The sequence below is a fragment of the Echinops telfairi genome, unplaced genomic scaffold (assembly GCF_000313985.2).
Source record: "Echinops telfairi isolate 266 unplaced genomic scaffold, ASM31398v2 ScPeMD7_3;HRSCAF=10, whole genome shotgun sequence".
NCBI lineage: Eukaryota > Metazoa > Chordata > Mammalia > Afrosoricida > Tenrecidae > Echinops > Echinops telfairi.
Window position 1 is genome coordinate 13,105,849 of NW_022103899.1, and position 13,399 is coordinate 13,119,247.

At 36.5% G+C, this 13,399-nt stretch overlaps 1 protein-coding gene across 3 annotated transcripts in view; it reads right to left on the minus strand.

Moving 5' to 3' along the window:
* The window catches only part of CALCRL (calcitonin receptor like receptor), a 109,669-nt gene that overhangs the window by 40,582 nt on the left and 55,688 nt on the right, over nt 1-13,399 (minus strand). For 2 of the 3 annotated variants that reach the window (XM_004701723.2, XM_045296185.1), the window contains 4 exons: nt 8,198-8,288; nt 7,912-7,988; nt 6,203-6,290; nt 3,772-3,913 (listed from right to left, as the gene is read on the minus strand). In XM_004701723.2, the coding sequence (XP_004701780.1) occupies nt 3,772-3,913; nt 6,203-6,256 (196 nt within the window). In that variant the 5' untranslated portion in view covers nt 6,257-6,290; nt 7,912-7,988; nt 8,198-8,288. Of the gene's footprint in view, nt 1-3,771; nt 3,914-6,202; nt 6,291-7,911; nt 8,001-8,197; nt 8,289-13,399 lie in introns of all 3 variants that reach the window. The other variant, XM_045296198.1, reaches the window with a different exon arrangement.

The following is a 13,399-nucleotide window of genomic DNA, read 5'->3' on the forward strand; positions in this document are numbered from 1 at the left end:
TTGAAAGTAGCATGGACTTAAAAGTCTGTCTTGGAAGAAAGATGGACACAGTTGTTCTTCGAAGCAGAGATGGCGAGACTTCATCTTGCATTTTGAACACATAGTCAGGGGAGATCAGTCTCTGGAGAAGGACCTCATGCTTGGTGAAGTAGAGGGGCAGCAGCAAGAATGAAGAAGGCCCTCCTTCAACAAGGTGGATTGACAGGTGACTGCAGCAATGGACTCATGCATAGCAACGTTCTGAGGATGGAGGAGGACTGTGCAGTGTTTCGTTCTATGGTACATCAGTTTGCTCTGGGTCAGAACCAAACCGGGGGCCCTAACCAACCACACCAACTTCCTTAGAGGTACAGGTTATCTAAAGGAATAAAATCAACTGATTGGCAATAATTATACTTAAAATATTGAAATTCTTTGACTTCTATGAATTCTAGAATCATAAATTTAATGCAAATCTAGAAAACCAGGTTACCTTATGATGATTAAGGATCTGTCAACTAGACACTCCTGACTGAGGGTAGAGGTAGAACTCAGCCTATCAATTGCATCGCAGCCGGATGAAACCTCCTTGGTGGCATAAGCCCGTTTGCATAGCAGAAGGCGACCCAGCAGAGTCAAATCCTCCTTGACCTTTCACCTTCTGCTGGAGCTGGCTCTTGCATCTGATTCTTTGGTCTCCTGTTGCATCACATGCTGATTCAGAAGCCATCAGTGGTGGACTCATTCTGCTGACGTTGGTCTTCCCCATTCACCAGCTCATGTGCCCTGATGTCTCTGCTTCCTCATCTTGCTCTGGCTCCTAGATCTCCTGTTGTGCCACCTGCTGATCCCAGGAGCAGTCAGCCACTTCCTCTGGTAGATTCATTCAGCTGCCTTTGGACCTCTGCATCCACGTGTCTGTTGTCTCGGCTTCATTCTCCTGCTTCCTGTTCATCAGCTGCCATGAGTCAGAAGCCTGGCTTGACCAGACTATACTTAACTATTTCTACAACTAGGTAAGCCATTTCTTGATATAATCTTGATATAAGTCTCTTTCTATATACAACACTCATGCCAAACCTATATCGTATGTTAATTGTGTCATGTTAGGCGCAGGCATGATTTTATTATTGTCTTTGGTGATGATTGGGTTCCAGACTTACATACAAGTGTCGAGTGGACAAGGGATTATCTGTGATGGTTAGGGATTATGTCAACTAGACACTCCTAGGCGGAGCTCAGTTTATCAGTCGTGTCACAGACTGATGACACCTCCTTGGTGTCATAAGCTGTTTTGTATAAGAGAGAGACTGAGCAGAGTCAAATCTAAGTTGGTTCTTCATCTTCTTCCGGGGCTGGATCTTGCCTGTGGTTCCTCCATCTCCTGTTGTGTCTCCTGTCTAGCCCTGGAGTCACCATTGACTATCGATGGTGCATTCATTTGGCTGATTTGGTTTCATCCATCAGCCTGTGCACCCTCCTTTCTGGCTTCATCATCTTACTTCCTGTTATTCAGCCTCCATGAGTTAAGAGAAGCCTAACTAAAATCAGACTAGACTAACCTATTTCTACAACTGCATGAATTATTTCTTGAGGCAAATTTCTTTTGATACACCACACATCCAAGTGTTGCTTCTCTAGAGAACCCAACCAACACATTCCTTAAATGTAGACTATTTATCATGAATTTGTGTATTGCAATATTTCATTCATTTTCAGTTTATTTTTTATGAGGGGCAAAAACACAGTGGAATTTTTTCTCCAAATTGTTTTTCAATATTTTGTTTTTCCACTAATTTTATATCCTTGGAATTGAATCGGGAAATATTGTATGGAAGATAATTTATATTCTATCTCGTAAAAACTAACAAACTTACTGTCATCAAGTTCATTCCAACTCCTAGCAACCCTGTAGGACAATGTCGACTGTCCCCATGGGTTTCTGAGCCTGTAACTCTCAAGGAGCATAGAAAGTCCCTGTGGAGCGGCTGTTCATGTTCTATGGTTACCAGCCCTTGGTGAGAACATTCGACACTACTCGGGCTCTTTTTATCTATCTAATGTAGCTTAAATATTAATCCTTAATAATAAATATGCTCAGTAAATCAAGTCATCTTTGCTTATTTACCTTAATCATAGAAAAGCAGTCCCTTAAAAATGTTTGTGGGGTCAAATAGACTTGGGAAACCTTAAGTTAAAATAAAGACAGATTTTTATCACCAACTTGCTGGAGTATTAGAATTATGGAAGGTGTTAAGAAACTTCAGGATGATTTGCTGTGCCACGATCCTAAACTTACTTGACTATGGAATTATGGTATCATCAAACTCTTCTATATATACTCCTATAGCTAAACAATTTAATTTGAAAGCTACTTTTAAATACTTCTAAATGACTAGGAAGCTATTAATTCAATAAAATCATGACAAAACCAAACCCACTGTCATTGAGTTAAGTCACACTTACCCCCATAGGGTTTTCAGACTAAAAGTACCATATATACTTGAGTGTAAGCCAGCCTGAATATCCACCGAGCCACCTACTTTTACCACAAAAATTGCATAAGAATTTGCTGGAAAAACTTGGCTTATACTCAAGTATATAGGTATATATTTTCTTTTTCTATCATTTGCAATGATGTTACAGAACGCACATACACATACTTTAAAACATTATTTTTAGGGGACTGTACATCTTTCAGGGTGTAAATAGCATCACATTTCTACTGTGGAGCAGTTGGCGGGTTGGAACAATTGGCAATGTGATGAGCACCCCAACCTCCAACACCACCAGTGCTACTGAAGCAATGACATTTAGAATTAAATGGATTGATATGAAAACTGAGGTGCATTAATACAGAATTTGTAAACAAATATTTTAAATTACAATATGTAATAAAGTACATATTGACCTATATGAGAATAATCATTTTGGGGAATAATTAAAAAAATAGTTTTAACTAAATAAATTTCTTACAGGAATAATATTGGAACAAATATAACACAAATAGCTTTTCAAAGAGAAACACACGATATTGTTCAGTAAAAGAGATTTCGATTAGTTGACCAACATTTATAAATAATACGAATCACAAATAATAATAATTTACCCTTAAAATTTCATTTAAATAACATTGTTTACAGTACTATTGATTTTTTAAAAATTTTTCCCACAATTATTGTACAGGTATCCTGTCATTAGTCAGACGCTACTATCTATCTTTTAAAAAAATTGTGTTTGTCTTTTGCTATACCAGGAAATTCTATTTCTTTTACTTATCTTTATATCTTCAGAATCCAGGAAAATGGCATTAGTAGGTCCTCAATAAATGTTATAAAGCAATGAAAATAACACCTTTATGGAAACAGAAGCACTTAGTGGTTTTAAACAAAGAATGTGCTATTCAAAGTTATGTATTATGTTGTTTTTCATTATTTCGTTATGCAAAGTTCTAGACAACCAGCTTGTGAAAAAAATAAATTCATATTCCCTGATGTCCACAATTGATTTAACTAAAGAAGCACACTTTTGGGCAATTTTTATGTGATAAAAATAATGTTACTAAAAGGCTCACTGTTACCTATCATATTATTTATCAGATTTTGTTTAAAGGGTGGATTAAATGATATATTTTCTTAAATATTTTTCCAGACAAATGAATTAATACTCATGTACTAGTAAAACTAATATTTACCCTTAGCATATAGCTTAAGATCCCATAATGATGTAATGAGATTGTTTTATTTTTAAAATACATCACAATGTATTTAAGAATTAAATAGTCATACTTGCCGTCAGTTTGGGGAATAGGGTCTTGCATAATTTTTTGGTAACACTCATACTGAGCTGTCATGATTTTATTTTTAGTGACGCCCAACTGAAGTATGCCGCCTTCATGCCTTTGTATCTCATTTGATTGTGCTATGACAAGAATCTAAAAGATTTAAAAACAGAAGTTCAGAATTGTGAAAATATCTTTTTCAAGGTAGTCTGTCACAGTGGAAAGCAGCAAGTAAAATAGTGTGTTTTCCTGGCAAAGTGGTTTTCTGAAAAATCCTCATCTGTAGTGTTCATTTTCAGGCTATAAATATTTCCACCATGCCAAATTTCTAGCTACCAATGAGACATCACTTATCAATGTTGGAGGTGGAAACGGAATCAGCCTAGGAGACTTAACTCCCGTGCAGATTTCACTGTGTTCTGGAATGCAGACACAAATGTATTCAAAACGCACCTCTAGTTTCTTACCTGCTCTGTGAATGGAGGCAAGCTAGTCCACCTCTATACCCTCTACTTACTAACTGTAAAGTGGTATAGAAATGAAATGAAGATGAAAAGGGGAAAATAATAAAACATTTTTAAAAGGGAAAGTGTTTTCTGGTATACTGAAAATACTCAAAAGAGTATTACCATTTTCACCATGGTATTTTGACAAGCAAAATAATAGCAAGTTCATTTACACTGTTGGTAAATAAAAATTGTATTGTTTGCTCATTACTCGAGGTTTGGGGTTAGTTATATATTTGTGCTATTCCAATTTAATAGTACACATTTACATAACATTTTCACTTCCATTTCTACTGATTCCCACCCCACCTCTGTTTTATAAGATGAAAACTTCCATCCACCCCAGTGCTATAGATTTGATTCTGGGGCTACAAATATTTATGGGAGCAGGTAGCCTCAACTTCCCCCAACTATTCTGTTGGTGAAATTGCTTGGACCACTAGCCTTCTAGCTCCTTCAAACTTCCATAGCAGTTTCCTTCTGTTCTCACCCGGCCCCCATTCTTAAAGTTCCAGCAGGAAGTTGGACGTGGCAAAGTGGACATAATATTTGTCAAAACATACCCCATCACCTAACCACCATTTGATCTTAATGTGTCCACTCAGGCTTACTTTCCAAGGAAAATGTTTATGCAGCGGTTGTATTTTACAATAAATGGAGATTTACAGAAGCAACATTAGTATTTTAAAGATGCAGCTCTTGCTCTGCTGAACAGGGGAACTTACTACAGTTGCATAAATTAAAGATCTTTTCCCTTCGATGAATCACTAAGTGCAAGACAAATGGTGCTGATTGCTTCAATTCTGATTCAATTACAATAATCAGATGGGTAATCTGTTACAGAATTTTTTGGGGGGAAACCAGTGTTGGGCTCTATAGTTCATTGGCAGGTTCAATGGAGGGGCTGAGCTAAAGCAACAGGAGTCCGATCCCTGGAGTTCTCGTCTATTGATGTAAGATAGCATCTAAGAAGTGCAGAATTTGGACGGCTTCTAGACTTGAGAATGTTTGCAGACACAATTGCCTGCAGGAACGCAGTCTCCCTTTGCTCCCTCTCCTTTAGATTTCTGTGCTTTTCTTGACTTTTCTCGTGTGGCTCTTTGGGGCTTTGTTTGGAAAAAGCACATGAAAATGATTGGCTGACACAAAGGCAGAGGAGATTATGTCTCTCAGTTTCTCATGTGAAGTAAGGAAAACTGAGTAAAATAACACCTCTCTACAAATAAAAATTGAATTTATATGGCATATAACTCCTCTAGTAAAACCATTGATTTGAGGCCTCCATCATTGACCCTTTACCTCTAGCCTCATCCTCACAGGCAGAGAGGTGTGTTCATGGGCAGAAAAACACACTCACAGGCACGGTCTCAAACTGAGCTCCAACACTGGCCCAAAGTGACATTTAACACGTATTGGACTGCATGGTTGTAGAACCAGTGGAAAACACCAAGCAGAGTTTGGAACTCCATTTGCGTCAATTTACCTTAATCAAAGAAATGTCAGTAGGATGGAATCTGTTCTTTTAATAACCTAAAGCAAATTAGTCTGGTTTTGTTGGAAATGTCGTAGCTACTATATATGACTATTACACGTCAGTGGGAAGAAGATGAGGCTCTCTCCTCCTACAGCCTTGGGCACCCACAGAGGCGGTCCACTCTGTCCTACGTGCTTGCTGTGAATCAGAACTGAGTCCACAGCAGAGAGTTTTGATTCTGGTTATCCATTCACACACATTCTGCTCCATGACCCCCGCGGGAGAGCCTGTATTCACTGAGAGAAGTAGACTACGGCTGCCACAATCAAAATTGTAAAGTATAATTAATATATGCACCCAAGACTCCACACGTTTATCAATCATTAACCATTAGAAGCATACTAGCAGTTAAAAACAGAAATCAAAATAAATAAGGAGATATATTAGAAAATGTATGCTTACCGTAAAAATAGGCAAGAGACACAGAAAATTCAAGATAAACTTTTTCTTCATCATTGAAGCCAAAATAAAGTATACTATATAAATCAAACTGCATTAGAAAATGAAAAAAAAGCTCATCAATATTTATTAAAAGCATATAGGTGGGTCTAAACAGAAAATTTCTTTTAAAACTAAACAAAATTTTATTTTAAGGATTTGATTAGCAGTCTTATACATGAGACATATGGCATCATGGTTTGAAATATTAAAAATATTAATAAATTTTCATCTATATTTAAGTAACCTTACACATAGGAAAGTTCCTTACATATATATTGAAGTAATTGGAAAATATCTTGACTTATTTACCTTTAAGAAAAATGAGATAAGTGATTAAAATATCAAAATAAAAGTTTCTACATAAGCAGAAAAATTAATGTTTTGAAAGAACTTTAATATAAAACTTTTTATTATTATACAAAATAATTTTCATCTTATGGCCCTTAGTAATAGAAGGACTGCATTTTTCTCATTTCAGTTCCTTTAGAATCAACATTCATATCATAAAAATGACTTTATAATTTATTAGAAATTATTCTTCACTGCTTAGTGCCAATGCTCTGTTTTGTTTGCTTTAATCGGGATATGCAAAATCCCCTAAGTCATCTACATTATTGAAAGGAGGATTCAGTATTTGGACACACCTAACGAAAGTATTTCTGTTTAAAGATTTCTACTGTGATATACAATTTTGAGGTAATGAAAAACAGCCTGTAAGTGAGATTATCCTCTAGCGCAGTGGTTCTCAACGACCCTTTGGGGGTTGAACGACCTTTCACAGGGGTCACCTAAGACCATCCGAAAACGCCTATTTCCGAGGGTCTTAAGCACCGAGACGCCGCCCCTCTGTCGTCTCCAGGCGGGTCCCCCACATGCAGATACGCCCACCTGCGAGTCCCTGGCCTGAAGACTGTTGCCCATGCTACACCATGCCACACCAAGACACAGTGCCATTTATTTGTCATTAGAAATAAATATTTCACATTATGTAATTAATTATATATTGTTTTGTGATGAATCGCTGCTTTAATGATGTTCAATTTGTAACAATGAAAATACATCCTGCCTATCAGATATTTACATGACGATTCATAACAGTAGCAAAATGACAGTTATGAAGTAGCAACGAAAATAATGTTGTAGTTGGGGGTCACCACAACCGAGGAACTGTATCACAGGGTTGTAGCATAACAAAAGTCGAGAACCGCTGCTCCAGCCTTTTAATTCTAAAAGGTGAAAATCGCTGAGGCGTGTGACTGTTTACTCCTCATGAAGTCCAGGAGTAACCAACTCTGACATTTGTGAGAGATGAACTGTTGTATTACAGCCATAAAAATACAACCTCATTTATTTGAATGTGAATCAAAATCTTTTCCACAGGAGACATAAACATTATAATCATCAGATATTTGCTATTGAACTATAAACAGAGTTAATCCTGCTTAAGAGCTTGTCATCATTTTTGCTATAGAACTAACGTTGGAGTAAGAATTTAAACATTCAGTTTCAGATGCTATGTTACTGATCTTTTTCAAATCCTACTCGGGCAGAACCAGGGGCACCACTGTTGTACTGGCTCATGAATTGAGCTACTGACTGCAAGGTCAGCAGGAAAGTCATCACTGAGGACATGCAATCGCTGCCGTGGTTTGTCAGCATCCAGGACTTACCTCGCAGCAGTTTCTTTGTGTACAAACTTTGTGTTAGGGTTCTCTTCTATCACTTACACTGGGTTCTTCTTAGTGACCTTAAAAGAAAACTATAACTAAGAAATCAGAAGGAAATGTATTAATTTTAAATAAAACGAAAAGTGTAGCATGGAAAAAAATGTAGCATGTAGCCTTTGAATAGAAGACAAACAATGAATCAGAGTTTCTGCAATTAAGTAATTAATGAGTTGATGTTTTATTTTACATTACATTTTGCCAGGAGAAAATCTCATTTTGCAATACTTACATGTACAATTATCTCCAGACTCAAATCACATTTTATCTTGGATCATATTTGACATTGTCTTGAAGAATCTGGTAAATCCAGAGGTCATGACCTGAAAATTGATTAATATAGTAATTTAGTATTAGTTTTATGAGCCAAAATTATTTACAAGATAAACTGAAAGTGTCAAGCTACATAATTCCAAGATGATATTTTTATGTAGACATTAGCATTTTTTAATTGCTTAGTTTAGGCTATATTTGAATTGTTACATATTAGTACCTTCATTACGAATAATACTTCAGTATTAGCCAAAGCTGAATAGTAAGCACATATGTGTTTTAGAAATATGAGAGGGCTGCAAAAAGTTCATGGACAGACATGATAAAAAGATAACAGAACTTTTGCATGAACTTTTTGGAGCCGCTTCATAAATATACTTCCTATCATGAACGATTTTGAAAATGAACATGATCTTTACACACAAAAATTATTGATTTTTAAGCATAATTATATTCTTTTTAATGGAAAATTATGAAATATTTATATCAGGCATTTTATGGAAATATAAATTAGGAAATACACACACATACAGGGCAAAAGTTCCATTAAGTATCCCCTAGCAGTCCAGTGGTGGAGTGGTTATATGGTGGGTTACTAACCACAAGGTTTGCAGTTTGAAACTACTCCTTGGGGAAAAGACAAACCTTTTTCATTCACGCATTGGTCACAGTATCAGAAACCCACAGGGGCAGCTCTACCCTGTCTTATAGGGCTGCTGTCAAGTTGGCATCGATTTGTTGGCTGTGAGTTTGCGGCTTTTGTTTTTGAAAAAGAGAAAGAGGAGAAGATGTAGTGGTCTGTCTCCTTATGTTGTTGTTATTATTGTTAAGTGACAACGACTCTGTCCTTACTTAGAGGAGTCCTATGTACAAAAGGATGTCACACTGGCTAGTCTTTCACAATCTTCATAATCATTGCTTTCAGTCCATTGTAGCTGCCCCTGTGTCAATCCATCTCCCTGAAAGACTTCCTTTTTTTTTTTTGCTGACTATTTCTTTATGCCAAGCGTAAATGTTGCCTGGAACTGTGTCTCACAACTGGTGGTATGTGGTATGCCAGCGCCAACTGTGGCTCCTACTGTGTCATTGAGTCTTCCTCATTTTCTACTGACCCTTACAAAATTTGATTCCCTTTCTAGTGATTTCTGTTCCAAAACCTACAAAAATATTACAAGCCCGTTAAATGAATAAATACTTTTTTACAGATATATGAATTGTAATATGTAGTTACAATATTGTCATAATATATGTTATTCTCTGCTAGAAAAAATTACTTTCCATAAATTTTCATTTATCTAAGATGTTTGAGAAATTGGGCAGTTTAAATACTTAAAAATGTTTAAAAGAACTAGAATGCAAAAATGACTTTTAAGTTATTCTTAAATTAGAAACACATATTGAGCTGATCATTTCTTGAGCATATTATTATATTAATGAATATACATTTCCTTCAGTAATAATGCTTCTCAAAGACAGAAACTTTATCTGATTGATCTTGGCATCCGTTGAGATTGGCAGTTAATAAATGTTGATTATATCAATGAATACATAGATAAATATATCAGAACATTATTTTCAGATCTTAAAATTAAAATCAAGAACACCAATCATAACAATGAATTCATGGTCATTTTACTTGTGAGAAGTTTTTGGACAGTGCTTGATCTGGAATAACAAAGAATATTGAAAAACAACACAACAAACTTATCAGTATGTTCACTTTCAAACCAAATAAAGTCCTATTCTTTATTCAACCTCTGTGATTATTGAATATTAAATAAAGCACAGTTTACTGTATTGGATTTGGAAGATACAAAGACTAAGCCCATATTTTAAAAATTAGTAGTTCATAAATTTGTGCATTAAAAGTGTAGTTTAAATAGCCAAATAAGAATATAAAAACATTGTATTAAGAATCATATTTTTACAAAATCATGCTTTGATGACTTACATATGAATCAAGATTAAAGTACCCTTAATATGTGAATGGGCTAAAAAAATTGATAAAGTGCTGCAAAACATATTTTGATCTTTCCTAAGCCCAATACCTAACAGTAATACTTATTTTTGTTGCTTACCTAGTATGCTTTCTTCTATGAAATGGAAAAGAGAGAGCGACAGAGACAGAGGGAGTGAGGGTGAGAGAGAGAGAGAGATTTGTGAGTGAGACTTGATCTCATGTACTTAGCATATGCTATCTGGAGGGACCACTCCCTGGAAAAGCTGGGATGCGATGTGCAGTCTGCAGTTTGAAACCACTAGCCATTTCGTGGGAGAAAGATGGGGCTTTCTATGCAAGTGAATAATTATGAGTCTAGGAAAGTCACTTTTTGGTGTTCTAACTCAAAGTCGTCGCACATTTAATTATAATAATTCATTTTGTCTTCTAGAGCTGCCCTTTGGCATTTTACGTCATAATTTCTTCTAGTTGCCTTTGCTACTGTCCAATTCACAGCAAATTTCAGAGTCTCTTCAGACATCCACCTGGGTCTTCTCTTTCTTTCCTGTCTTTTAATTGGCATTGGGCGTTTTCATCCATGATGTCTTTTACCTCGGAGCACAGCTCATCAGATCTCCTGTCATTAGTGCTCGGGGGTCAACTATGTCCTCAGATGATCTCTAAATTAGGTGGAATATACTCAAAGTTATATTTTGCCTCTCCTAGACTTGTTTTACTTTTCTCTAGCTTCAACTTGAACTTACAGATAAGTAATTGATGGATTATTCCACTATCAGCCCCTGGCCTTGTTTGGGTGTGCTGAGCTTCTCCATCTTCTCTTCCGAGAGATACAAGAAATTTGATTTTGTGTATTCCATCAGGCAATATCCAAGCCATTGGTCTTGAAAAACCCTATAACGTGATCTTCACCTACATTTCTAGTACCAAGGTCATATTTCCAACTATTATTCCTTCCTCTTTGTTTCCAACTTTTGTGCTTCAATCGCGAATTATTATCTTGATTTATTACCTTGCGAATTAGTATCTTGATTGCATATTTGATCAATATCAGACTGAAGACTTTGGTAGAATTCTTCCAACTTTAATGGTCGGTGCATAAATCTGAATAATACTTGTACTAGCTGCATTTTCTTGCATGTGTATAGATAATATCCTATCACTTACAGCATTGTACTTTAAGATAGATCTTGACATGTCCGTTTTGGATGATGCGTGATACTATTCCATACTTCCTACATTATGAGTTCCAATTATTTTTAGATGTGTACAGCTGTTTCTTCTTGTTTTGAGTCTTTCCCCATCAGTGAATGGGCTGTGCTCTGAGAGGGCAGCTCTTACTCAGCCATGTTGGGAGAGCCTCTGCCCGAGAGGCTTATCTTCTGGCGCTGTAGCTGACCGAGCTCCATTGCAGCTTACGAGGTTTTCAGGATCTGGCAAGGTTCCACGGCTACTCCTAAGGTTTTCAGTGGCTAATTCCTTTGGAGCAGACAGTCTATTTTTCATAGTCTGTTCTTAGTCTGGAAATATTTCCAATTAAATTTTGAGGAAAGACCTAGTAAATAAAAAAGACATGCTGAGTGATTAGGTGTGCCAGTGGATTTTTTCCCCAGAGTGATTAGATTGCTCGGTAGGAAAAGGATTTCTTAAAAAACTGGGAATACTCTAACTTTGTTCCTAGGGAAGTTTTTCATCACAGTGGCAGTACTAACTTCTTAATTCATTGATTATAAATACCACAATTCTCACTTCTCAAAACTGAACATAGTGTAACATTTGTTTCTGCCACTGAAAAATAAGGGCAATAGTCCTTACTGCATCTATAGAATGCAAATTAACTTTTTATAGAAATATTCCCTAAGCTTTTGCCCAAAGAATCTTTAAAGTGAAACGATTCCGTTTCATTAGAGAGAGGACAGGTGAGAGAGCAATTTCAAATGCTGTGGGCGACATGTAGTTACTCAAAAAGGGGAGCAAGGGTGGCCCCAGAGCTCAGAAGCATGCCTGCTAAGCTGAAGGCTGGCAGCCCCTAACCACCCAATGCTCTTTGGGAGGAAGGAGCACCGGTTTACACCCACCATGTTTTACAGCCTTGAAAACCCTACCTCCTCAGTTCTACAGGTTAGAATGGACTAACGGGCACTAGGGTTAGTCACGGGTCTTTGTGTAAACTCTTCTGATTTTATTTCCTAAATTTAACATAAAACAACAAAACAAACTCCCTGCCATCAAGTTGATGTTGTTCTATAGGACAAGTTAGAACCGCCCCTGTAAGTTTTTGAGACTATAAGTCTTTGCCGGAGTATAACGCCTCACCTTTCTCACTTGGAGGAGTTGGTGGTTTCGAACTATTGACCTTGTAGTTAGTCTAATACATAACCACTAGGCCACCAGGGTTGATTTTTGTTTTTAATGCATCTACATTTCTAAATTCACAGTTTTATAGGGACAACACCATTGGTTTACTGTCATTAGTATCAAAATATATTTTACTATATAACAAAATTGTGACTAAGTGTGACTAAATTAACATTAACTTTTAAATCAAAGCCGAAAAACCACAAATTCTCTACATTTAAGTCTACTCTTATTTTCTCAAATTTTTATTATCCTTATACAAATCTCCAGGACTTTATTTTTCTTTAAATAATCCTTATTTTTAGTTGCGTTCACCACCCTGATATTATGACATGTATGTTCAGCCTAAGATTAAGGGGAAAGAACCTTTCATTTTTCACTCCTCCGTTTCCAGAATATCTTAGATTTGTATAGGCCATGAGTCATAGTCTTTTTCCCTTGATCTATCCAGTCACTGGAGAGTTCGATAGCTGAAGTATTTCCCACACATATCTTATTTGCCATTTAGTATCCTGCACTTTTATATGAACAAAGCTAGGGGGATTCTTATCTAATACTGACTTTACATCACTTAAGGCATATTGATCAATGAATAAGGGACGGACCACATTGCTCTTGAATGAAAGTAAGGAATAAGCATTCTTTTCCAAATTGTATATTCCAAATCTGACAACAAATGGTCATATGTTTCTCCATTGTGTGGAATAGATCGTTCCGTTGTTGGGGTGGAGGTGAGGGGCTCAGATAACGGCATCCGTTACTCAGTAACTAAAACTTAAAATCAGCTGGGCACATTGATGCTCTGCTGGCTCAGCTATTCTACCTACCCTTTACTTTTAGTCTTCA